Raw genomic sequence first — 23,101 nt, 5'->3', positions numbered from 1 at the left:
TGTTTCATTCTGCTGTGCATAAGGTCGCTATGAGTTGGTACTGACTCCATGGCACCTTACAATAACAAGAAGAATGCACTGGATTGCAAGGTTGGTTTGAAACATAAGGTCAGTGGTTCAATCTCATCAGCCCCTCCTTGGAAACCCTATATGAAACTGACTTGACAGCACTTAACGACAATTTAATCTTTTGGGTAGTGATTGTAAATGGTATTGTTTTCCTGATTTCCTTTTCTGATCTCTATTAATATAAAGGAATCCAGCTGATTTTTGTGTATTGATCTTGGACCCTACCACTTTGCTGAATCTCTGAATGCATTCCAATGATTTTCTTATGAGTTTTTGGGATTTTCTATGTATAGGACCATATCATCTGCAAATACAGAGTTTTACTTCTTCTTTGCCAATGTGGTGGTGGCGGTGTGCTGTGGAGTTGGTTCCAACTCAGCGACCCTGTGATGTGGATGCTTTTAATTTCCCTTTCTTGCCTTATAGCTCTGGATAAGACGTCCAGCACAATATTGAACAGGAACAGGAGTAGTGATGAAGGGTACCCTTGTCTGGTTCCTGTTTATAAGGGAATGCTTTCAGTTTCTCACCATTGAGAGTGATGCTGACTGTTGGTTTTGTATGTATGCCCTAATTACACTGATGAATTTAATTTCCCTTCTGTTCCTATGTTGTTGAGTGTTTTTTCTCAGGAATGGGTGTTGTACTTTTTTTTCTTTAATGTTTTATTGTGAATTATATGATAGTTTACATGGGAGAACATTAGCTTTATGTTCATCCTAGTGTTTATCGTTTCATTGCCATGGTTACATCCCCTCTATGCATCATCAACCAACTGCAAGCCTTCCCCCTGGTCATCAGCACACAGCCCCTCTCCCTCTCTGGGTCTAGAGTCCCCAACTGCTCCATCTCTCCATGTCATCATCTCTGCCTCCATCTCTGGCGTCACTGCTTCTCTGGGTAGGGTCCCTCACTCCGCTCTCCCTTGATAGTTCCAGGGACCTCCGCTCCTGGACTGCAAAGTCAACCACTCCCCTCCTTTTGCTACAAAACATCTACCTTTACATTTCCAACCCTCACAGTCAGTCCTGATGGGTGCTGTACTTTTAAACTTAACCCTCCTATATATTGTTAAGTGCCACAGAGTCGGTTCCAACCCCTAGCAACCCTGTATAGGGTTTGTGAGGAGCAGCTGGTAAGCTTGAATGAACCACTAATCATGTGGTTCTAAGTGACTTTGAAGTCCAGTGTATTAACTCACATATTAGCTTATTTAATTCCCCCAAGAACCCTAAGGAGCTAGGTACTACTATGATTCGGTCCATGCTACAGATGAGATTCAAGTTATGTTCAGGCTGCGCAGTTGGCAGGTGGTGACGCACGGATGTCACTGCCCCCCACATCCCCTGCACAGGGCAAATTCACACCCCTAGCCCCCAGCCCAGCTCAGTCCACTCTCCACTGCCAACCTCAGTGCCTCCTTCTCCCCACTGCAGAATCCTGCCATGGTGACCAACGCCACCAAGCTGCTCTGTCCTGTCCTGGAGCAGATGAGTCAGCTTCAAAGTCATAGCAATTCCAGCATGCGCTATATCGACTATGCGGCGGTGCTGCTACACGGCCTGGCCAGCTTGCTGGGCCTGGTGGAGAATGCGCTCATTCTCTTCGTGGTGGGCTACCGCATGCGCCAGACCGTGGTCACCACCTGGGTGTTGCACCTGGCGCTGTCCGACCTGCTGGCCACTGCCTCCCTACCCTTTTTCACCTACTTCTTGGCCGTGGGCCACTCGTGGGAGCTGGGCACCACCTTCTGCAAGGTGCACTCCTCCATCTTCTTTCTTAACATGTTCGCCAGTGGCTTCCTGCTCAGTGCCATCAGCCTGGATCGCTGCCTGCAGGTGGTCAGGCCTGTGTGGGCACAGAACCATCGCAACGTGGCGGCGGCCCACAAGGTCTGCCTGGGACTCTGGGTCCTGGCCGTGCTCAACACTGTGCCCTACTTTGTGTTCCGAGACACCATGCAGCGACGGGATGGGCGCGTCATGTGCTACTACAACGTGCTACTTTTGAACCCGGGGCTTGACCGCGATGCCACCTGCAACTCACGCCAGACAGCCCTTGCTGTCAGCAAGTTCTTGCTGGCCTTCCTGCTACCACTGACCATCATCGCCTCGAGCCACACAGCAGTCAGCTTGCAGTTGCGTCACCGCGGCCGCCGGCGCACCAGCCGCTTCGTGCGCTTGGTGGCAGCCGTGGTGGCGGCCTTCACATTCTGCTGGGGCCCCTACCACGTCTTCAGCCTGCTGGAGGCGCGCGCACAAGCCAACGAGGCGCTGAGGCCGCTGGTGTGGCGCGCACTGCCCTTCGTTACCAGCCTGGCCTTCGTTAACAGCGTGATCAACCCGCTGCTCTACGTGCTCACCTGCCCGGACGTGCTGCAGAAACTGCGGCGCTCGCTGCGCACCGTGCTCGAGAGCGTGCTACAGGATGACACGGAGCTAGGCGGCTCGGGAAGCAGTCGTCGCCGCCGCCGCCGCACCACTTCCACCACCAGCACGTCTGCTGACCAGCGCCCATCCAATGACCAGCCCGCGCGCCTTCTCGGCTGCCTATGGGGCGCACGCGGGGCACCACCACCCATGGATCGGGCGCGCTCCGAGGACGAGAGGGGCCCAATGAGTCCAGTGACCAGCATCTCTTCCTCCTAGGAGGGTGCCCCCATTCTCCTTTGAGCACAAACTGTTACACGGATGGCTGGCCTCCAGCCTCAGAGATCTGAATGGGTCATTGCAAGCCCTGGAACCTGCATTTTGAAGCACAGCAATGCTTCCAAATCTTTGATCCGCCAGCAAATTGGCCCAAATGCAAATACAGCTTCAAAAGATTGGGAGTGAGGGTGAGGGTGGAGAGATTCTGTGTTTCTAACAAGCTCTCCCAGGTGGTTGTTAGGTGCCATGGAGTCCTTACCAAGCCATAGCAATCTTATGCACAGAACACTGGCAGTTCCTGGGGTAACTTCACTACTGTTGCCACGCTTGAGTCCATCGATGATGTGGTTAAAATCCTCGGACAGTGGACCCTGGAGTCCCGTGTTACCTACCAGATGACTGTTGTTGTTGTTAAATGCTGTTGAGTCAGTTCCAAACCATAGCTACCCTGTAAAGGGTTTCTGAGGAGCAGCTGGTGAGCTTGAACTGCCGACCTTGCAGTTCAAATGGCTTTGTAGTCTGGCGCATTAACCCACAGCCCTACCCCAGGACTCTTGGGAGATGGTTATTTTTACAGCAAACCAGTGATGTATTCTTAGAGTAGAAAAGTCTGGGAAACACATTCCACTCTGTCTCTTCTGCTAATGTACATTGAGTCAGAGGCTTTATCTCACACTCCAGGTGAGGCAGGTACTTCTGGTCCCCATTTTTATAGAGGAACAAACAGAGCACAGGGAGAGGAACTGTTCCATGGCTGCTCACTATGGATTTGGCTAGTGCGAGAACAGTCTCGAACTGACTTCAGAGCACCCAGCGTTAGCCTAACCTGTTTACAGCAGAGGGGACCACGGTCAGGTGTTTGGGAAACACTGGTCTTATGGGCTGCTACAGAGTTTCATCTTCAGTACTCCAGTGAGCACTGTAGCCTGTGACTACAGAATGGCATCTCTGCGAGACCCTGACCACATTCCCTGAGACCACATAATGCGGCATTCTCTGCGAGACCCCGACTACATTCCCTGAGACCACATAATGTGGCATTCTCTGCGAGACCCCGACTACATTCCCTGAGACCACATAATGGCAGCATCTTTGCGAGACCCTGACCTCATTTCCTGAGCCCTGTGTAAGCCTGCCGCTCTGAGCGGTGCTGTCTGGGGAATGCTGGGAATCCTAATTTTGCAGCGCTCACCTCTTAACCACACAGGAGGCTGGGAAGGGAGGTTAGTATCCCCAGCTTGCACATGAGATGGCACCTGGTATTTCCCTCCAGCTTAGCACTCCTCACCATGGCCTGTCTGTCTACTCTGCACTTCTTTGATCCACTGTGGACTTGGGAGCAGACGTTGCTGGATTTCAGCTCTGCACCCCAAGGACAGGCAGAGGATGCCAAATATCTAGTGGGTGAGCAGTAGAGGAGGAGCTGGGGTGGGAAACACGCTTTATTTTGGGCTCTGGGTCTGGTGTCCCTTCTAAGCTGAGGTTGTGTGAACAGCTGGTTGAACACACATCCAGTCTTAGCACCTCACCCCCTGCCCCTACCGCCCATTACTTCCGATCACTCACACCTCCTGACCCCGTATTTCCTCATGTTTATTAGGTTGTCCTTTTTCAGAATGAAAGCTCCTTGAGGGCAGGGGGTTTGGGCTGTCCCCGGGATCTTTCAATAAATCCTTGTGCCATGGACTGCATGGACAGGAGTCCATCAGCTCTTTGGGGCTGCTGTGGACGCCGACACAGGCCCTCTGCAGTCTCTTCAACTTGCAGTGTGGAGACGCGGGGGTGGTGTGTTCAGCATGCTGATGACAGGCCCAGGGTGAGACAGAGGTACCCCCAAACAGCCTCTGGGGAGCTGGGGGAGGGGAGCTGCTGGACCTGGGACCCGCTGTCTCAGTCAATGCTGAAGAACTGTCCTTGGCTTCAAGGCCCTTGGAAGGGCCCCAGGAAAGCAGACAATGGAACCTCTCCCCCTCATCCGTCTACCAAGCCCCCTCTAGGCCCCTCTTCCTGTCCACAAGGCCCCAAAGGCTCAGGACTCCCTCTGGTGTAGGTCCCAGTTTGGGAGGCGGCAGAGGCATCTGGCTGGTGGGTTTGAAGGGGGGCTGCGTCTCACAGGGTGATGGGCTGCGGACGGGCTCAGATCTTCACCGCTGGCCTCTGGGGTGGCTGTTTCTGCAGTAGGGCCAGGGTGTCCCGCTTCTCAATGGCTCGGAGTTGCTTCTTCTTTGCCCGCTTGAGCTTGGTGGGATTTCGGATCTAGGGGTAGATTGAAGGGAGGGCCTAAGCGTGGAGAAGTGGAAACCACCCTCTGGAGCCTGGGAATGTGGCACAAGGAGGGAGGAGTATGACCCTCTTACCCAGCTCCAGCGGGGGAACGGGACACTCACCACTTGGACCACCTCTGCCTTCCGCTCATTCTCCAGGCGCCGTTTCAGGTTCTCAGCCCGCCGCTGCTGCTTCTCCTAGGCGGGACACATAGGGAGGGAGCATCAGTCCAGGGAAAGTGGGAGAGACCTGGGGGGGTTTGCTATGAAATGTAGGGATCCCCATCTGGACACCCACACGCACCCTGACCCAGGCCCTCACCTTCACACCCCCCCCTCTGAAGTTCCTACCCCTCGGAATGCAGGCCCAGGGCTGAGGGCTAAAGCTGGGGAGAAGAGGCTCTGGAGCTAACTGGCCCAAGTTCAAATTCTGACTTTCTACTTCCTACATGGGTGGCCTTGGTCAAATTGCTTGCCCCTCTGAACCTCTGTTTGATCATCTTTAGACCAAAGAGGGTGTCAACACCTACTTCCCAAGACTGGTGCGAGGAAAGGTCCATGGGAAATCCATAATCTTTAAAATACCATTTCCAGAAACACTCTGAAGCTCCTTGTGCACGTCCAGGGCTCTGGACAGTACTGGGCCCCCCAGGCACACTTGCTGTTAGGTACCATCGAGTCGGTACTGACTCATTAGTGACCTTGTGCACACCAAAACGAAACACTGCCTGGTCCTGGGCCAACCTCACTATTGTTGCCACACTTCAGCCCCTTGATGCTGCCACTTTGCCAATCCATCTTGCTGGGGATCTTCCTCTTTTTCTCTGACCCTCTACCCTACAAAACATATCCTTCTCCAGTGATTGGTCCCTCCTGACAATATGTCCAAAGCATGAGAGATGAAGTTTGGTCATCTTGGCCTCCAAGGAGCATGCTGGCTGCACTTCTTCCAACACAGATCTATTGGTTCTTTTGGCAGCCCATGACACTTTCAATATTCTCCTCCAACACCATAACTCAAATGCATCAATTCTTCCACATTCTTCCTTATTCACTGTCCAGCTTTCACATACATATGAGGTTATTGAAAACACCATGGCTTGGGTCAGGTGCACCTTAGTCCTCAAGCTGACATTTTTGCTCTTCAACACTTTAAAAAGGTCTTGTGCAGCAGATTTGCCTAATGCAATATGTTCTTTGATCTCTTGACTGCTGCTTCCATGAGTGTTGATAGTTGATCCAAGAATGAAGTCCTTGACAACTTCAATCTTTTCTCCGTTGATAAGAATGTTGTTTATTGGTCCAGTGGTGAGGATTTTTGTTTTCTTTACATTGACACTTAGCAGGAGGCTAATTTGGAGTGGTAGGCCCCAGAAGGGGACAGGGACAGGGTAGGGATGGCAGAGTCCAAGTTGCCACATGGTTGGGTCTCTCTTAGCTTTGGTAACTCGGGGCAGCAGAGGCAGCCTAGGCCCCTGCGAAGAAAGGAGAAGTGAGACCCAGGGCTTGGCAGGATACCTCTGAGGAGGTATGGTGAGAAGAAAGCTCCATGTTGCTCAAGGAGCAAAGCCACACAGGAAGTAAGATAAGACCTGAGAACAAGGTGATGGGCCACCCTGCATAGAAGGCATCAGCCACAGGCCTAACACGGGGAACAGAGAGGAGGTGTCTGACTCTTGGTCCAGTGTTCCTCTGACAGCCCTGGGATCACTAGCCGAGGTCTCAGCCCAATGACCAACACTGCCGCCACCGTGTCATGCTTCAGTGGTTGGTGTGTACATTTGAGTAATAGTGGTATTAACTGGGCTTCTCTGTAGGTGCATGGATATTATCCTATTACAGACAGCGTTGTACCTCATGACTGATCTGGATATGTTCTTTTTGATGATGAATGCAACACCATTCCTCTTCAATTTGTCATTCCGGCATAGTAAACCATGTGGTTGTCAGATTCAAAATGACCAATACCAGTCCATTTCAGCTCACAAGTGTCTAACATACTGATGTTTATGCGTTCCATTTCATTTTTGACAACTTCCAATTTTCCCAGATTCATACGTCATACATTCCATTATCCGATTTTCAATGCATGTTTATGCAGTTTCTCTTCATTTTGAGTTGTGCCCCATCAGCAAATGAAGGTCCTGTGGGCTTTTCTCTCTCGGTCTTTATTCGCCTCATTACAGTCAACTCTACATTGAGGAGGCAGCTCCACCCCAGTCGCATTTTCAGTCCTGTCACCAGCCTTCCAATTCGAGGGGCTCATTTTCCAGCACTGTATCTGACAGTGTTTCTCTGCTATTCATAAGGTTTTCAGTGACTAGCAATGCGGAAGTAGTTCGTCACTCTTTCTTCCTAGTCTGTCTTTGTCTGGAAGCTCATCTGAAACCTGTCCACCATGGGTGACCCTGCTGGTATTTAAAATATCAGTAGCATAGCTTTTAGAATCATAGCAACTCACAAGCCACCACAGTACAGCAAACTGACTAGACGAGTGGTGGCTGTTTGTTTTGAAGTGGAAACTGTCACTGTGAAATTGACTGTAGCCCTGGGAAAAGATTCCGGGAGAACCGAGTCGGTGCCAGGTGAGGGCTGATGGGGTTCTTGGAGAATGGCAGCACTGATACTGGGCCCGCGGTTTTCCCTCAAGTGGGTCCCAGAGAAGGGACCGAGTCCCACCTCTCTGTACGCTCCTGTCACCAGCAAGGACAGCCAGGGCTTTCCCTGGGCACCCCACTCTGGTGCCAGCACAGAGCATTGTAAGCCCCTGGTGGTCATGCCCCCACCCCAAACCCCTGCTCAGACTGTACTTCTGGTTGGGTCCATCTGTGACTGTGCCCACCCCCAATGGCTCTACAGAGCCAAGCCGACCCCTCATCCTCACCTGCCGGCGCCTCTCCTTCTCCTCTTTCAGGTGCTGGGCAAAGTCCTTGGTCAGCTTCCGCTCCTGCCGCTCCTTCATCTTCCGCTGCCAGGAGGTGCGCAGGGGTTTGTCCTGAACCATCTGTGAGAACCTGGGAGGGGAGAGCGGGCTGCTCGAAGGCTTTCTGCTTCTCTCTGACCGCCTGCTTACCTGGCACTCAGCACTGACCCTGCTGGCTACCGCTTCCCAGCTGTGTGTGTGAGTGCGTGAGGTGGGAACGCCAGCCCTCAACAGTTTTTATAGAGGTGCCCAAGGACTCCTGGTGTGGTGTGTAGGATCTGCACTGAACTTTGAACCACAAGGTTGGCAGTTTAAACCCACCAGCTGTACCCTGGAAACCCTACACAGGGTCACTATGAGTTGGTACCGACTCAACAGCACTTAACAACATAGGTTGGGCCTGGGTGGCAGTCCTGACTGAACCTGCCTGGGAGGCCAGACCCCATAGCTTCTCCCACAATGCTCTGCTGCTTCTGCACTGGAGTCCGCCCTGGGTGTGAATGCCTCTGGGATGGGCCCCTCACTCCGTCCTGAGGCAGTGGATCTGTTCCAGAACAGCATGAATGCTTAGCTCTCTACAAGGACGGAGGCTGCGCCCAGTCTGGGAGACGTGAGGATGAAGAGAGGCGGCTCAGCGGTATTGAAAGAATTCTGAGTTTCTCAGGAGTGACAGGGACATGTGGTCACAGAAGAGAATTTCTGTAACACACGTAGTACTGCAATAAAGACCTGCTGATAAGTACTGCTTGGGCCTCACCATCAGCATTTTATGGGTCAAATCACATGTGTACAATGTGAGATCAAATAGTCAAGGAAAAAGAAAGAAGAAAGGAACCCTGGGGGCTCAGGACCATGGCCTTGAGGGCACCACGATCAACTGGCATGAGACAGTCCACAAAGACAATGTCCTGCATCCCACTATGAGGAGTAATGACTGGGATCTGAAAAGCTCATCAACAACCATCTCAGGTGCAACTATTTGGTTTCTCCCTGCCTGGAGGAAAGAAGGCAAATGAAAATCAAAGGAGGAGGAATGGACAGAGGAACCCCAGGGAGGAAGGGGGCTAAGTGATGTTACACTGAGAGGGCTGCAATCGCTGACAGGAAACCAAGAGTATATGAACTGTCAAATGGAAAACCGATGATCTGTTCTATAAGCCTTTACTCAGTTCACAGTGAAAAGCTAAAAACAAAACTGTACACACACACACACACACACACACACACACACAGGGTTGACGAAGCTGTTGTCGGAGGCCAGGGAGTCTGTTCTAACTCATGGTGACAAATGTGTGCTCCGTAGGGTTTGGTTTCCATTGCTGTCACCTTTCAGAAGCAGATCACCAGGCCTTGCTCCCGGGTGCAGCTGGGTGGGTTAAAATTGCCAATTTTTCATTAGTAGCTGAGCGTTTAACCTTTTGTGCCACTCTGAGACTCCAATGGGCATATGGGGGTGGTGTTCATTAAACTGTTTTATCTCCTTTACTTTAAAAAACACCCATAATAAAACACAAACCAAATTTAAACACTGTCTTCTTCTGGGTGGCCTCCACCTATGGGTCTTTGTTCACTCCTCTAACTTGGACAATCCTTTTCTCCTGTTTTCAATACCCAAGTCTCTTCGGCAGATCCCCTCCTCCTCTGGGCCTGCCTACTCTTCCACCAATCTCTCAAGGCCTGAAGGAGCTCCTGTTTGCCCACACCCATTACTCCTCTTGGGGGCTGCTTTCTCCCTTTTGTGTTCTAAGCCTTGAAGTCTGGCTGGAGGCAGACACACACAGCCCCAGCCCTGATTCCAGGTCTGCCTGCCTGCCCTCTGACCCCAGCCACAGCTACCTTCCTTCTTCCCCACCGCTGTGACAGGTGCTGGGGCAGGTGCCACCTCCATCGTCCTGGAAACCTCAGCACCTTCATGTGCCTGGAAACCTCAGTGCCACCAGTCAGTGGCACCCTGGGTCTTTATCCACAAGCCTTCCTGCCTGCCTGCAGCTTCGAAAGGTGTTTTCACCATACCACTGGCCTCCTTTGGCTAGTCCCAGTGGTCTCATTTCAGGTCAGAGCATGTCACCCCTTTGCTCAACACCCTCCATGACCCCCATTCTCACTCAGGCCCACAAGGCTCTGTAGAGTCTGGCTCCTGTGACCTCTCTGATCTGACCATCTGCCGACCCCCTTCCACTACACTCAAGCCTTCTGGGCTGTCTGAACCACGCAGCCTGCTCCTGCCTCAGGGCCTCCCACCGTTCTGTTCCCCTTTGCTGATACTTTCCCCAGCGCCATGGCGTGGATCCCCCTCATCTCCCCAGGTCCCTATGCAAGTGCCTCTATCTGACCAGTGCAGCAGTACCCTGACCCTCCGTGTCAGTCTCGGATTTACTGATAACCCTCCGCACGAACTGACATATAAGGACTGGATTTTCCCACTAGAAAGTGGGCTCCAGAGAAGGAGGATTTTGCTGTTTACTACAGTTGTGCGTATCTGCAGAGTCTAGTGCAGCGCAATACAAATTGGATGAATGACTCGCAGGAGCAGAAAGCCTCATTTTTCTCCCCTGGAGCAGCTGGTAGGCTCAAATCGTGAACCTTGTGATTTGCAGTGCAGTGAAACTGTCCACAACAGTGACACACGCCTTTCCTGACTGTAAACCACTCGGTATCCCCTTGGCTCGCTTAGAATGACGGCCTCCTAGCCTATACATAGGGAAGTAGTCTGGCGTTCCCATTCTTGGTAATGTGATCCATCATTTGTTATGGTCCACACAGTTGAATGCCTTTGCATAGTGAATAAAACAGCGCTGTGGGTTAATGCGCCAGACTGTAGACTTGTTTGAACTGAAAGGTCGGGAGTTCAAGCTCACGAGCTGCCCTTCGTAAACCCTATACAGGGTCGCTATGGGTCAGAATCGACTTGAGGGCACTTAACAACAATAACAAACACTTTTCTGGTACTTTCTGCTTTCAACCAATAAAACACAGGTAAACATTTTTCTGGTATTCTCCATTTTCACCTGATACCAGCAATGATATCCTCGTTCGGTGTCCTCTTCCGAATCCAGGTTGACTTCCTACCAATTCCCTGTCAAGGTACTGCTGAATCATTTTTGAATTATCATCAGCAAAATTTTACTTGCGATTGATATTAATGATTTGTTGTTGTCGTTAAGTGCCCTTGAGTCGGATCCGACCAATAGTGACCCTATGCAGGGTTTCTGGGGAGCGACTGGTGAGTTTGAACCGCCGACCCTGCAGTTCAAACAGCTTTGCAGTCTGGCGTATTAGCCCACAACAACACACCAGGATATTAATGATACTGTTCAGTAATTTCTGCATTCTGTTAGATCACCTTTCTTTGGAATAGGCACAAATCGAGATGATTTTCTTCAAGATTACAGGCTTGGAAACGCTGTGGAGCACAGTTCTGCTCTGTCCCATGGAGTCCCATGACTCAGAATGGACACAAAGGCAGACGGTTTAATGTGGGGATGGTAGCTGTTCCCTGGGTGGTTGTGGGAATTAAAGGACGCACTGCAAGGAAGGTTGTCAGCCTGGGGCTGGACGGTAGGCACTTGGCAGGCGATGGCTAATAGGATTATTACGGGAAACTTGGTGGTACAGCAGTTAAAGTGCTAACCAAAAGGTCAGCAGTGGGAACCTCTTAGCTATTCTGTGGGAGAAAGATGTGGCAGTCTGCTTCCATAGAGATTGTTGTTATGTGCTGTGGAGTCGGTTCCGACTCATAGAGACTCTGTACAGGGTTTCCGAGGCTGTAGAGCTTTACAGGAACAGAACGCGTCATCTTTTTCCCATGGAACAGCTGGTAGTTTCGAACTGCTGACCGTGAGGTTCACAATCCGATTTGTAACCACTACACTACCAGATAAAAATGCCTGTTTCATAGGGGCTGGTGTGCATGATGATGCACGCTGTTCACTCTGTTTAAAGCCGTTATTCTGGCCAATCTCCTCCACAGTGTCTAGTGCCGGGGTGGGGATTCTCACCTCCCTTGAAGAAGATGTGGGTCAGTTCCTGGCCAGTGCACCTTGTGAGGAGCCACCACCATCAGTCAGCAGAGGCTCAGATCTGGTGCTGTGATGCTGACGAGCTTTCTGGGATGCTTCCTGATTCAAAAGGCCTGGCCATCTACTCTCAACAATCAGCCGTGAAAACCTTATAGGTCACATGATCCACCCCCAACTAATCAGCAGGAGACTGCAGTGTTTTGCCCCTGCTGTGCTTGGGGTTGCCATGAGTTGGGGGTCCACTCCACAGCAGCTAACAACAGGGTCGTGTATAATCAGTGTTCATTAGCAATCTTTATCATGAAGACTGTGACAAACAACCATGGGTGAAGACCTCACTGCTTTATAAAGTGCTGGCTGGCTTACCTGCTTGGGTCTTCCTCACCAGGGGGAATATCTGCTGAGCGAAGAGACAAATGAGGTTCTTATAGGAGAGGGGAGAGAGACCCTGAAGAGGAACAGCATTTTAGAAATAACCTCTAAGCCTCCAGAACATTTCACAAGATGGTATCCGGCACCATAAAGACCAGTTTGTGTGACACAATCGTTACTCTGCGCTCCCTCCAACCCTGGGTCTGTCTCCTCAACCCAGGCTGGCAGGAGGAAAAGGATCTTCCCAACACCTCCGAGGGCCCCACCTCACCTCTTCTTGGAGCGATCCTTCCACACCCGGCCGGACTTGGGCTTCCCCTTCGGGATCATCAGCACCTCTTCAGCCTCCTTCTTCAGCGCTTTGGAAGCTGGGGTCTGGGATGAAGAACCCTTCCGCTTCTTTGCCCTGACAACGCCTGGTACCACCGTCTCTTCAGCTGGGGTTGGCTTGCCCGGCTCCAGGTGACTCCGGGGGGAGCTGGGTGACTGGAGTTTCAGCTCCTGCAACGGCTGCGAGGGTTCCGGACCCGTCGCTTGCTGGCCGTGGGATGGCTCTGGTGATCCTGGGCCCGGCTGCAGGTGATGTTGGGGAGATCCCGGTGCCACTTCCTCCTTATTCTGGGTCCACTCCGAGCCGGCTCCAGCCTGGCTCGGGAAGGTCTTTGGTGCCTTCGTTCCAGGGTCTGGTTGACGCTGGGGGGACCCCGGGCCCGACTCCCTCTCATTCTTGGCTAACTCCAGGTCCTGTTCTCCCTGACCCTGGGAGAACTTCGGAGGCTCCTCACTTGGCTTTGGCTGGCATAGGGAGGAATCAGGGATCGACTCCGGCTGACTTCGGGGTGACTCCAGGCTTGGATTTTGCTGATGCTGGGAGGACCCTGGGTCCGACTCTGACTGTTTTCGGGGAGACCCCAGTACTACATCCTGCCGGAGACCGGGCGATCCAGGGCTTGCTTCCGCCTGACGCCCCGGGGATTCCAGGCCGAGTTGCCTGGGAGGACTTGGAGGGGAACCGGGCTCCTTCGTTACCTCTGGGTTCGACTTGAACTCCACAAGAGCCCGTCGCGCCCGCAAAACTGACGTGGGGCTCTCCGGGGGTTCAGGATTTAGGCCTTCCAGCCTCCGGCTGCGCCTTACCGGTGTACCCATTGCCCAAGCTGAAAGTTTCCAACTTTGAACCCACGTGTAGCTTCCGCCTGGTCTCGGACTACCGGCGCCCTCCGATGACGTCAGGAGCCCCTTCATCGTGAAGGACTGTGGTTGGGTCTTCCCGGTAGGGAGGGCTGGAGGGGCGGAACGCTAGTGTTTTCAGGCGCATGCGCAATGCATGCCGTGGCTTTTGTTTGCCGAGAGTCTTCCTGGGGCGTAGCGCTAGACTTTCCCACAGACGCTGTCACGTAACTAGACTCCCTGGGAAAGGAGAACGTGCAGGGGAACAAGAAGGGGAACTCATTTCAGGAGAAAAGAGGGTTTTGGAAAAAAGCCCGGGGAAGCCCATAGATGAGGCTGGCATGGACACTGCTGTGTGTGTGTGTGTGTGTGTGTGTGTGTGTGTGTGTATCCTACCCTCTTTGGGCCTCAGTTTCTTCTTTGTGACTTGCACCTAGAATGATCCTGTCGGATAACGCTGTAGGTAACAAAACATTTATCATTTCCACAGTCTTTTGGTGTACAGTTCATTGACATGAAATTTGTTCACACCGTTCAACCATCACAATTCCGAGGTTTTCCCGTCACTCTTAACAAGCTTTGTGCCGCCTTCTTACTGTCTTCCTTTATCCACTCATTCATCTTGTTCACTGTACCTTTGCCTCTTCTAGATCTTTCGTGTGGGACTTTGCCCATTTGTGACTGACAAACTTCACTCAGCGTGTTTTCAAGATTCATCCATGGTGTAGGAGATTTTAGAATTTATTTCTCTTTATGGTCAACGTTGGGGTGTTCTTAGCTCTCAGAGTGAATGCTGTGAGGTAGGGTGGGGGCTGGAGGTGGGAGATCTCTTAAGTCTTGGATTTTTCACACACTCTTGCCTTCCTGTTCAGGTACTGAGCTTCAATATACTATCTCTGGCCCTCTCTTTAGGACATTTTCAACTGTTATGAAGGAAGTTGAGTTACCTTTGTCCTGGGCTTTCATTGTTAAGTGCCATCCGGTCGCTTCCAACTCATAGACCCTGTATAGGGTTTCCAAGGAGCAGCTGGTGAGTTTGAACTGCTGACCTTGTGGTTAGCAGTCTAGTGCTGATCTACGGAGCCGTATAATAAATGGCTTTGCTCCTGTGTATGCACTCACCTTACCTGGGCCCTTCTGTGATGTTCACACCCGTTTTTCCACAATTAGTTGCACATGAACTCAGTTCACAAGTACTCTGGGGTCCTCAGCGGTGGCAAATGCTCCCTTCTGCAGCACCCTCCCCCCCCCCCACTCCAGCTGCCACATGAAGACTTTTCTCAGGAGTGACACCCCCAAGACAGGACTTTGATTTACTGTCAACACCCATTTTCTTAGGAAGAACATCTTGGAAGTGGACCAACTGCCTCTCCGTTTTTCCACAGGGATATTCTTGGAACAGCCTCAGGGCGGCCACCAAGAATTCTAGGATTTCTGTTCCACATCCCAGGGGTTCTTTTAGAACAATTATTTTTCCAGATGAGGGGTTGGAGAGGGCCTGGGAAGTTGTCTAGGGGACTCAGACGGAGGAGGAAGGCTGGGGAGACAGCCATGGGTGTTGAGAGGGAGTGGGACTGTCAGATGAGGCTCAGAGTGTGAGAGATAGAAGGAAGACCCCACGGAAGGCTCCTGGAGGATGCAAAGGGGGTTGCGAAGGCCTTAGTGCTTCTTACCCCTCAGCCGCCCTCACAAAAAACCAAATCCGCTGCCATCAACGTGATTTCAACTCATCACAACACAATCCATCTCCTGGGCGCCCTTGATCTCGCTGACCCTCTACTTTACCAACCGTGATGCCTTTGCTAGCGATTGGTCTTCCCTGATAACAGGTCCAAAGTAAGGGAGCTGAAGTCCCCCATCTTCGCTGCTAGGGAGCTACCTGGTGTGTTTCTTTGTTATAGGGGAGAAAAGAGACCTTATCTCTGAATATATCAATATTGTAGAGACTCTATTAAGTCTTATAAAGAAGTAAGCACAAAACAAAGTCGAGTGTAGATCACCTAGTTAGGGAAGTCACTGGAGATGCCTTGAGGAGTTTCCAAAGTTCCACCTTCCAGTGTTGACCTTTTATAGGGCACAGGGAGCAAAGGAATCTCCTCCCACAGCCCTGCCTGATGGAAGCAGCCATGCATCGCATATGTATGCTGGGAGAAGATGATCACAGATAGGAAAACTTAATCTCTGAGGTTTTAGGGCTATGACATCATAAGCATTGAGGAGCATGATCAGAGCTAGCTGGAGGAAGTGTCTCCAAGCCCACTTTTTTTTTTTTTTTAAGCAGGGGGAAAAATCACTTTATTTCTATCAAATTGGAAGGTAGGAATCAATCTTCAGGCAAGATAATCAAAAGAATCAATTATATAATTAACAAGATAGTATATACAGATTAGGCTACATTGAATTAATAAGCACATATATTAAAAAGGGCTGGCAACTGTTACACTAAGGAAAAGCATTCTGACTCGTCGTAAACACAGACTTCTGGGAAATTTGAGCTGAAATTTCACAGGACAGTAAACCAAAGACAAGTCATCACTGGGTTAGAGAACTGATCTGAGCTGAAGAGGGATCACAGTGAAATGCCATTGTTACTCAACCGTTTCCCAGAGACCTGCTCATTTTAAAAACAAGAATGTATAAAAATAAGTAGTACAAATTCTCATAAAACTAGAAAAGCCATCTAAGCCCTCCATTCTTGGAACTTAACTAAAGACTGAGTCTGACTTTTCATTTTTCTTTAGTCTTCTCTAAATTAAATACAAAATAAGTTTATCTTGTACATTTCTGACTCTCTAGTCAAAGCTTTAAGATGAAAAACAGAAAGGTTTTAAGAAACAGAGTTAGACACACACCAACTCCAGGGAGAATCTTCAGGCCAGAATTCTCCCAAAGGAAGGAATTTATATCCATTCCACTTAAGAGTGTTCATCCTTTTAAAAATATTTTACTATAACACACAAATACATACAATGATTTTCATCTAGGGGAATTCCCTGAAACACATGGATAATAGCATTTATTTTGGCAAGAACTGTGCAATTTGTTTAAAAAAAAAAAAACAGATAAAGAACAGCATTTATGAGCAATTTTAATGATGTTATATCTCAACAGATGCAGGAAGCAGATTTTTTTTCAAAGTTGATAGATGGCTTTACAGTTTCCTGACATCTGGGTCTTGTACATTTCTCATCTGGAAATCCGACTGGGCCAGTTATGTATAAAAGGATAAGAGCTTATGGCCAGATCACATTCCCATGTGACACTAAAGTGCATTACTGGGTTCTTTTTCAGAGATACCTAATAGACTAGGTTGTTACTGAGAACAGAGGGGAGGAGAATATAAAGAGAGAATAAGTATAGGCCACTACGTTATGAATTTCCTGTTTAACAAAATCAAATATAGAAAGAAAAGGACACTGTTATATGAAAGATAATAAACGAAGTCAAACAGATAGAAACAATGCCTCTCAAGAGCCTAGAATCCAGCAGTGTACAGAACAGACAACAGATGCTCTGGATATACAGTGTGTGATACTGCAATGCTCACTGGGTACCTTTCCTCTCTCAGCTGCAGAACAGCGAAAGCAAAGAGTCCAGGCAAAACACATTACGTTTAACCTCTAAGTGAGAATGGTGAAGCTCCAACCAGCAAAAGACACCAAAAAAGATCCTTTTGAGTATCCCGATTAATCCCAATTGATAAAGGAAAACATTTGTTTAAATCAACAGGATTATTTCCAAAAACAAGGATGCAGGATAACCCGCATAATATTTATTACAGAGATTTACTTAGATGTGACATAGTAATGCACTTAGCATTAAGTACCACACATAATAAGGACGCTTATACTCGAGACATTTGGAAATTTGTTACCTTTATGCTTTAAGCAAAGATCCCTATCTTTCAGAGGTTAATATCCTAAGTTAGCTCTAGCTTTTTAGTTGAATCATCAAACGCATGTTTCAGTGAACTAAATTTTATAAAAGCATAATATAAGGGTTTGTGCAGGCCATTTTTCTTTCTAAAATTGTCTTGTCTCAACATTTAAAATGGCGAGGAAAGTCTCTCTCCAGGAACCTTTCCTTCCACATGGATAGTCTCACCTTTCCCTTTCCTTACTAAAGAGGAGCCCCCTCTGAAAGAATCAGAAGCTGATTGGGGTCCAAGCCCATTTTTAAATAGATTGTTGTTAAGTGCTATGAGTTGGTTTGGACTCATAGCAACTCTGTATAGTGTTTCCAAGGAGAGGCTAATGAGTTTGAACAGCAGCTCAAACTGGCCTTTCAGTCAGTGCATTAACCCACAGCATCACACCAGGATTCCTTCTTAAATATACTCGAATAAACATTTAAATGGTACTCTGCTTCTAATCTGGCAGTTTGGCTGTCCGAGATGATTGAGGCACTCAAGAAAAATTGCCATCTGAGCACTTAACTCTAGGCACCAGATGGGCTTGAGCTCTACCTAGTTTGAGTTGTTCATATTTCACGTCGCAACAGCAGTGGAGGGAAACATCTGGCCCTTGGGTCAATTAAGGCCATCGAAATCATTTGATCTGAGCCTGCCAAGGAAACGGCAGCTCCAGACATCACATTGTTGTTGTTAAAATACAGTCGAGTCTGTTCTGATTCATAGGGATCTTGTATAGGGCTTCCTAGGAGTGGCTGGTTGAATTTGAATCTTTGACCTTGAGGTTCAAAGTGATCTTGATGTTGAGTGTTTATCCTAAGGCACCACAATTAGGGGTGAGTTAATTAAATATTTGACCAAACGTAGCAGGCTAATTTTTCAGTTGATAATCTTGTATGGTATGCAAATGATGATATAAATTTTGGCAGAAAAAAGTTTCTCCACCCCTGGTCTACAGTACCTTCTAAGATTGATTTGTTTGTTCTTCCGGCAGTCCACAGTATATTCAGTATTCTTTGCCAACATTACACTTCAAATGTATCAATTCTTCTTCAGTTTCCTTATTCATTGTCCAGCTTTCACATGTACATTGGACAATTGAAAAGACTATGCCTTGGACCTAAGGCATTCTGGTAGTATAGTGGTTATGAGTCAGGCTGCTAATCTCAAGGTCAGTAGTTCAAAACTACCAGTGCTTCCGTGGGAGAAAGATGAGGCTTTCTGCTCCTGTAAAGATTTATAGCCTCAGAAACCCTATGCAGCGTTGCTATGAGTCGGAACTGATTCAATGGCAAAGAACCATGACCACCATGGCTTGCTTGGGTCAGGCTCATCTTACTCCTTAAACTGACGTCTTTGCCTTTGGAAACTTTAAAGAGGTCTTTTGCAGCCAATGTGCCCATTGCGATACATCATTTGATTTCTTGACTGCTACTTCTATGGACGGAGTCCTGGTGTGGCGCTGTGGGTTAATGCGTCAGACTGCATAGCTGTCTGAATTGCAAGATCGGTGGTTCAAGCTCACCATTTGCTCCTCGGAAACACTATACAGGGTCACTATGGGTGGGAACCGACTCAACGGCACTTCACTTCATTCTTCTTCACTTCTATGGATGGAATCCTGGTGTGGTGCTGTGGGTTAATGCACCAAAGTGCAAAGCTGTTTGAACTGAAAAGTCAGTAGTTCAAGCTCACCAGCCGTTCCTCGGAAACTCTATACGGGGTCACTATGGCTTGGAATCGACTTGATGGCACTTAACTACAACAACAACAACTTCTATGGATGTTGTTGTTTACAGATAAAGCAACTGAGACCCTGAGAAGCTGGGACATTCGTAAGTGGTAGATGTGGGCTCCACACCTAGGCTGCCTGACTCCAGAGCCTCAGCTCCTGAGAGTGACTCTCCCTGATCTGCAGGTGAGGGAGCTGAGGCGCAGAAAGGCCCAGGCATTTATCCGGAGTCACACAGTTGGCTCATTGCTGAGCCTGCATACCTGGCTGCCCCTTACTCTCCCCTCACACAGAACCTGGTCTGTGGTACTGGGAGGAAGTGGACATCACAACCCACTGGTTGGCGGTGGCTCCGTTTGTGTGTATCCACCATGCTAAGTGTGCTGAACCCATGGTGCCCTCCTCGGTTATGTAACCCACGATCTGCTTACAGCATGCAGGAAACCCGTTACCATAGATGGACCCAGATAGGCCCCAGCAGTCTGAGCCGGGCCGTCTTTGTCCAGCCTATGAACTTTGACGGTCCCCAAATGGCAGAGGCCTCCATCCCCATGATCACTGTTCCACACCACCTGGTGTGGTGCTGTACAATAAAGCATGGGACTGCTTACCACAAGGTTTGCAGTCCAAACCCAACAGCCGCTACTTAGAAACCCCACCCAGGGTCGTTATGAGTCAGAACTAACTCTGTGGCACTTGACAACATTAACAACAAGGATCAAAGCTGGGTACCACATCTCTGAATGTCAGCTCCATGCGGTGATGGCCAGAGCCCAGGGCTCTGCGTGTGACCACGCACCGCAAATCTCTGTTGACTTGAGGCACAGTGACACCAGGACAAGATGACAGAGTCAGACTGGAACCAGGGCCACCTGACTCCAGAAGCAAGCTCATAGCCCCCATGTGCCCCAGCCAAGTGCTTCACCTTTGTACCACCAAGGCCCTTTCTTCCATTTAAAACCCAAAGCACATCCACTGTCATGAAGTCAGTTCAAACTCTTACAGGATTTCCTGTACAGGATTTCCAAGATCGTAGATCTTTATGGGAGCAGACAGCTCCCTCTGTCTCCCCAAGAGCAGCTGGTGGGTTTGAACTCCCCTCCTTTTGATTGGCAGTCTAGTGATTCTCCTACAACGCCACCAGAACTACTTTTTCAGTTGTTGTTGTTGTTAAGTGTCGTTGAGTTGGTTCCGACTTATAGTGACCCTGTATAGGGTTTCCGAGGAGTGGCTGGTGAGCTTGAACTACCAACCTTGCAGTTCAAACCGACTTTGCAGTCCAGCACATTAACCCACAGCACCACACCAGGACTATTTGAAGCACGTTTTCCTGTGGTTTCCTCAGAGTTGTATTTTATGCAGGCTGGCCATTTCTCAGTCCTTCATGACAACTCCCATGAGCTTTGGGAAGGGCACTGCTTCTGTCTGACCCTCTCAGACCTGTTACACCATAGACCAAAGAGACTAGTTACTTCCAAGTGGATTCCAACAGCCTGGGGATCAAAACCTCATTTCTCAAGATCTCTTTGCCTTCTACTTGACCACAAAGTCTGGACTCAAACAAAAACAAAACAGTGTCCAGTGAGCCGATTCCAACGCAGGAGACCCTATGTATGTATGTCAGGCAGAACTGTGCTCCATAAGTTAAAAAAAAAAAAGTTTTTTATTTTTTTAACGTGGTAAAAATATGCACGACAAAACAGTCACCAATTTACTAATTTCTGCACGTCTAATTCCGTGATGTTGGTTACATGCGTCATGCTGTGCCATTCTTACTCAGTCTCCCCAAATCATTCTGCCAAACTGGTTTCAAGCCAATCTCATGACAATTCTGACTTTAATAGAAGACAGTAAAATCATTGCATAACTTTGTCAAAATGAAATCATAAATTAAACCCTTATATTCCTTCGTGGCATACCCATTTCAGCTATGTCTTCAGGACGCCTCATCCCCTAAGATAGAAGGACTCCGTCACTTTCACGACCCCCATTAACCTAGACTCAGAGCCTCTCAGCTACAGTGTCAGGCTTAACAGTCCCCAGATGGCAAGGACCTGTGTCCCCAAGGTCCTTTCGGGTTTCCTTGTCTCCCTTTCCTCCCACCCCCAGTGACCCCTAATCACCTCTGGTTTCTATATAGCTGCTTGTTTTATATGAGTGAGATTTTACAGTCTTTTGTAACTGATTTGCTTTGCTTAGCATCAGAGTTTCAAGGTTCATTTGTGTTGTTGTCTGCATTATTTCTTCCGCTGGGTTTTCAATACCTGAGTTTTCAGAAGAATTGTCAGGCCTTTCTTTCAAGGCACCGCTGGGTGGGCTTGAAGCTCCAACCTTACAGTGTCCTTGTCACTCCCACCTCCACCCCATGAGTTCTTCAAAGTGGGGCCCAGTTTCACAGCCTACCCTGTGGACAGCTAATTGAAATGCTCAGTCTGGTTCTAGCTGCAGCCAGCGCATCCCCTCTGACTCTGGATATCTGTGCTGGCTTTTTTGAAGGGGAAAGAGGGCAGTGCAGGAATTTTCCTTTGTCTCTGTTTCAAGGTCTCTAAAGCCCCAGTCCTCCTTCAATATTTGCTCCCCATTTCTCCCTTTCATGGGTGAGAAACCAATTCTAGGTACCACGAAGCAGTTCCTGCTAAGAACGTGCAACAAGACACGGGTTCTCAGTTCTTATCATCTGTGCTTATCTCAAAGTTCATCTTCTCTGTGTTGTCTTTAAAGTTCCAGTTGAGTTCCTCAGAGAAGAGGGGGATGAGGCCATGACAGGGGTGAGGGGCAAGGACAGGTTTGGTACATGGAACCTGTCCCCATGGGGCATACCAGAGTGCAGGGAAGCCACTGGCCTGAGAGAGGACCACGTTGCAAAGCTCTGTGAAACCTGCCACTTGTTAAGAGTTCAGGAGAGAAGACCATATCTCTTGCTCTTCCCAGCACTTGTGGGTTCTGATGAAATAGGAAACAGTTCATCCTTTAGCTCCTGGGAAGACAAGACCCCTGTACCCCCAACCTCCCCAGTCTCCTCAGTAGGTGCTCCTGCCCAAGCAGGCTAGCAGAGGACTGGGGTGGACTGGGACGTGAAGCCTGTGTGAAGTGGAATGGGGAGGTTTGGGTAGTAAACTCTTGTGGGAAGGAGCGGAATGTGTGTGTGTATGTGTGTGGGAGGGTGGGGGTTGGGAAATGATCAGTTGTTGGAATAAACACTCGTCCCTCAGACAAGATGCTCATTTCTCCTGGGAAGCATGTGTGGGGCAGCCCAGGGCCCAGTGTATTCAGTCATAATGTTTCTCAAACTTTAAAGGTCCTTTAAAGTTTGAGATCAGAATCATATGGAGAGCTTGTTCCAACACAGGTCCTTGACCCTCTCCTCTGCCCTTGCCAGCCTTGTTCAGTGGGACAGGTCTCACCTGCCATGCGGGAGATTTGAATTAGATTACATCCTGATGCACCCATGCACAGCCTCATACGTGTTGCTATGATGCTGAATGGATTTTAGCAAAGCACCCAGATTAAAACAGACTACAAGGAAAGGTCCAGTGATTTACTAACAAAAATCAGCACATGAAAACTTTACGGATCCCAGCCGTCTGAGCTGCAACATGTGCCATAGGACTGGGCAGGGTTTCATACCCTGGTGTTTGGATATAGGGCAGCTAACAACCACAGAACCCCACCATGGGCTGTCGATGTGCTGTCCTTGCACATTCAGTGGTGCTAACCAGGGGCCACACTTTGAGTAGCTCTGTGTTGTTGTTTTTTTCTTTCTTTTGTAGTTTTCTTTATTAGTATGTTTAACTCAGCTCTCAAGTAAAATGTAGGCCATTCTCATTCTATAGCGAGAACTCAGTTTTGAGGAATCCTTTTGTGGATTTTATAAAGCTCTCAATTAAAAAAACCCCACAACTTCCCAGTGTACTTTTATACTTAGCTACCTGTGCCTTTGAGTTGTGGTGTTGGAGGAGAATACTGAAAGCCATGGACTGCCAAAAGAACCAAT

The 23,101-nt window shown here is 49.1% G+C and overlaps 2 protein-coding genes across 2 annotated transcripts; one reads left to right on the top strand and one right to left on the bottom strand.

The window, feature by feature from the left end:
• Positions 1-1,475: 1,475 nt before the first annotated feature.
• On the top strand, positions 1,476-4,837 carry PTGDR2 (prostaglandin D2 receptor 2). Its single transcript, XM_006875039.1, has 3 exons — positions 1,476-2,566; positions 4,715-4,767; positions 4,833-4,837. Exons 1-3 carry the CDS (start codon positions 1,515-1,517, stop codon positions 4,835-4,837), a joined length of 1,110 nt encoding a protein of 369 aa, XP_006875101.1. The 5' UTR covers positions 1,476-1,514.
• A 16-nt stretch (positions 4,838-4,853) lies between these two features.
• On the bottom strand, positions 4,854-13,444 carry CCDC86 (coiled-coil domain containing 86). Its single transcript, XM_006874987.1, has 5 exons — positions 13,054-13,444; positions 12,567-12,978; positions 7,866-7,995; positions 5,105-5,179; positions 4,854-4,973 (listed from the first exon to the last, which is right to left on the bottom strand). The coding sequence occupies exons 1-5, from the start codon at positions 13,442-13,444 to the stop codon at positions 4,854-4,856; spliced, it is 1,128 nt and encodes a 375-aa protein (XP_006875049.1).
• Between the last annotated feature and the right edge of the window lie 9,657 nt (positions 13,445-23,101).

Source organism: Chrysochloris asiatica, unplaced genomic scaffold (genome assembly GCF_000296735.1).
Source record: "Chrysochloris asiatica unplaced genomic scaffold, ChrAsi1.0 scaffold00310, whole genome shotgun sequence".
NCBI classification, from domain to species: domain Eukaryota; kingdom Metazoa; phylum Chordata; class Mammalia; order Afrosoricida; family Chrysochloridae; genus Chrysochloris; species Chrysochloris asiatica.
The sequence above is the reverse complement of the archived record's forward strand: the minus strand, read 5'-3'. Positions and strand labels throughout refer to the sequence as shown.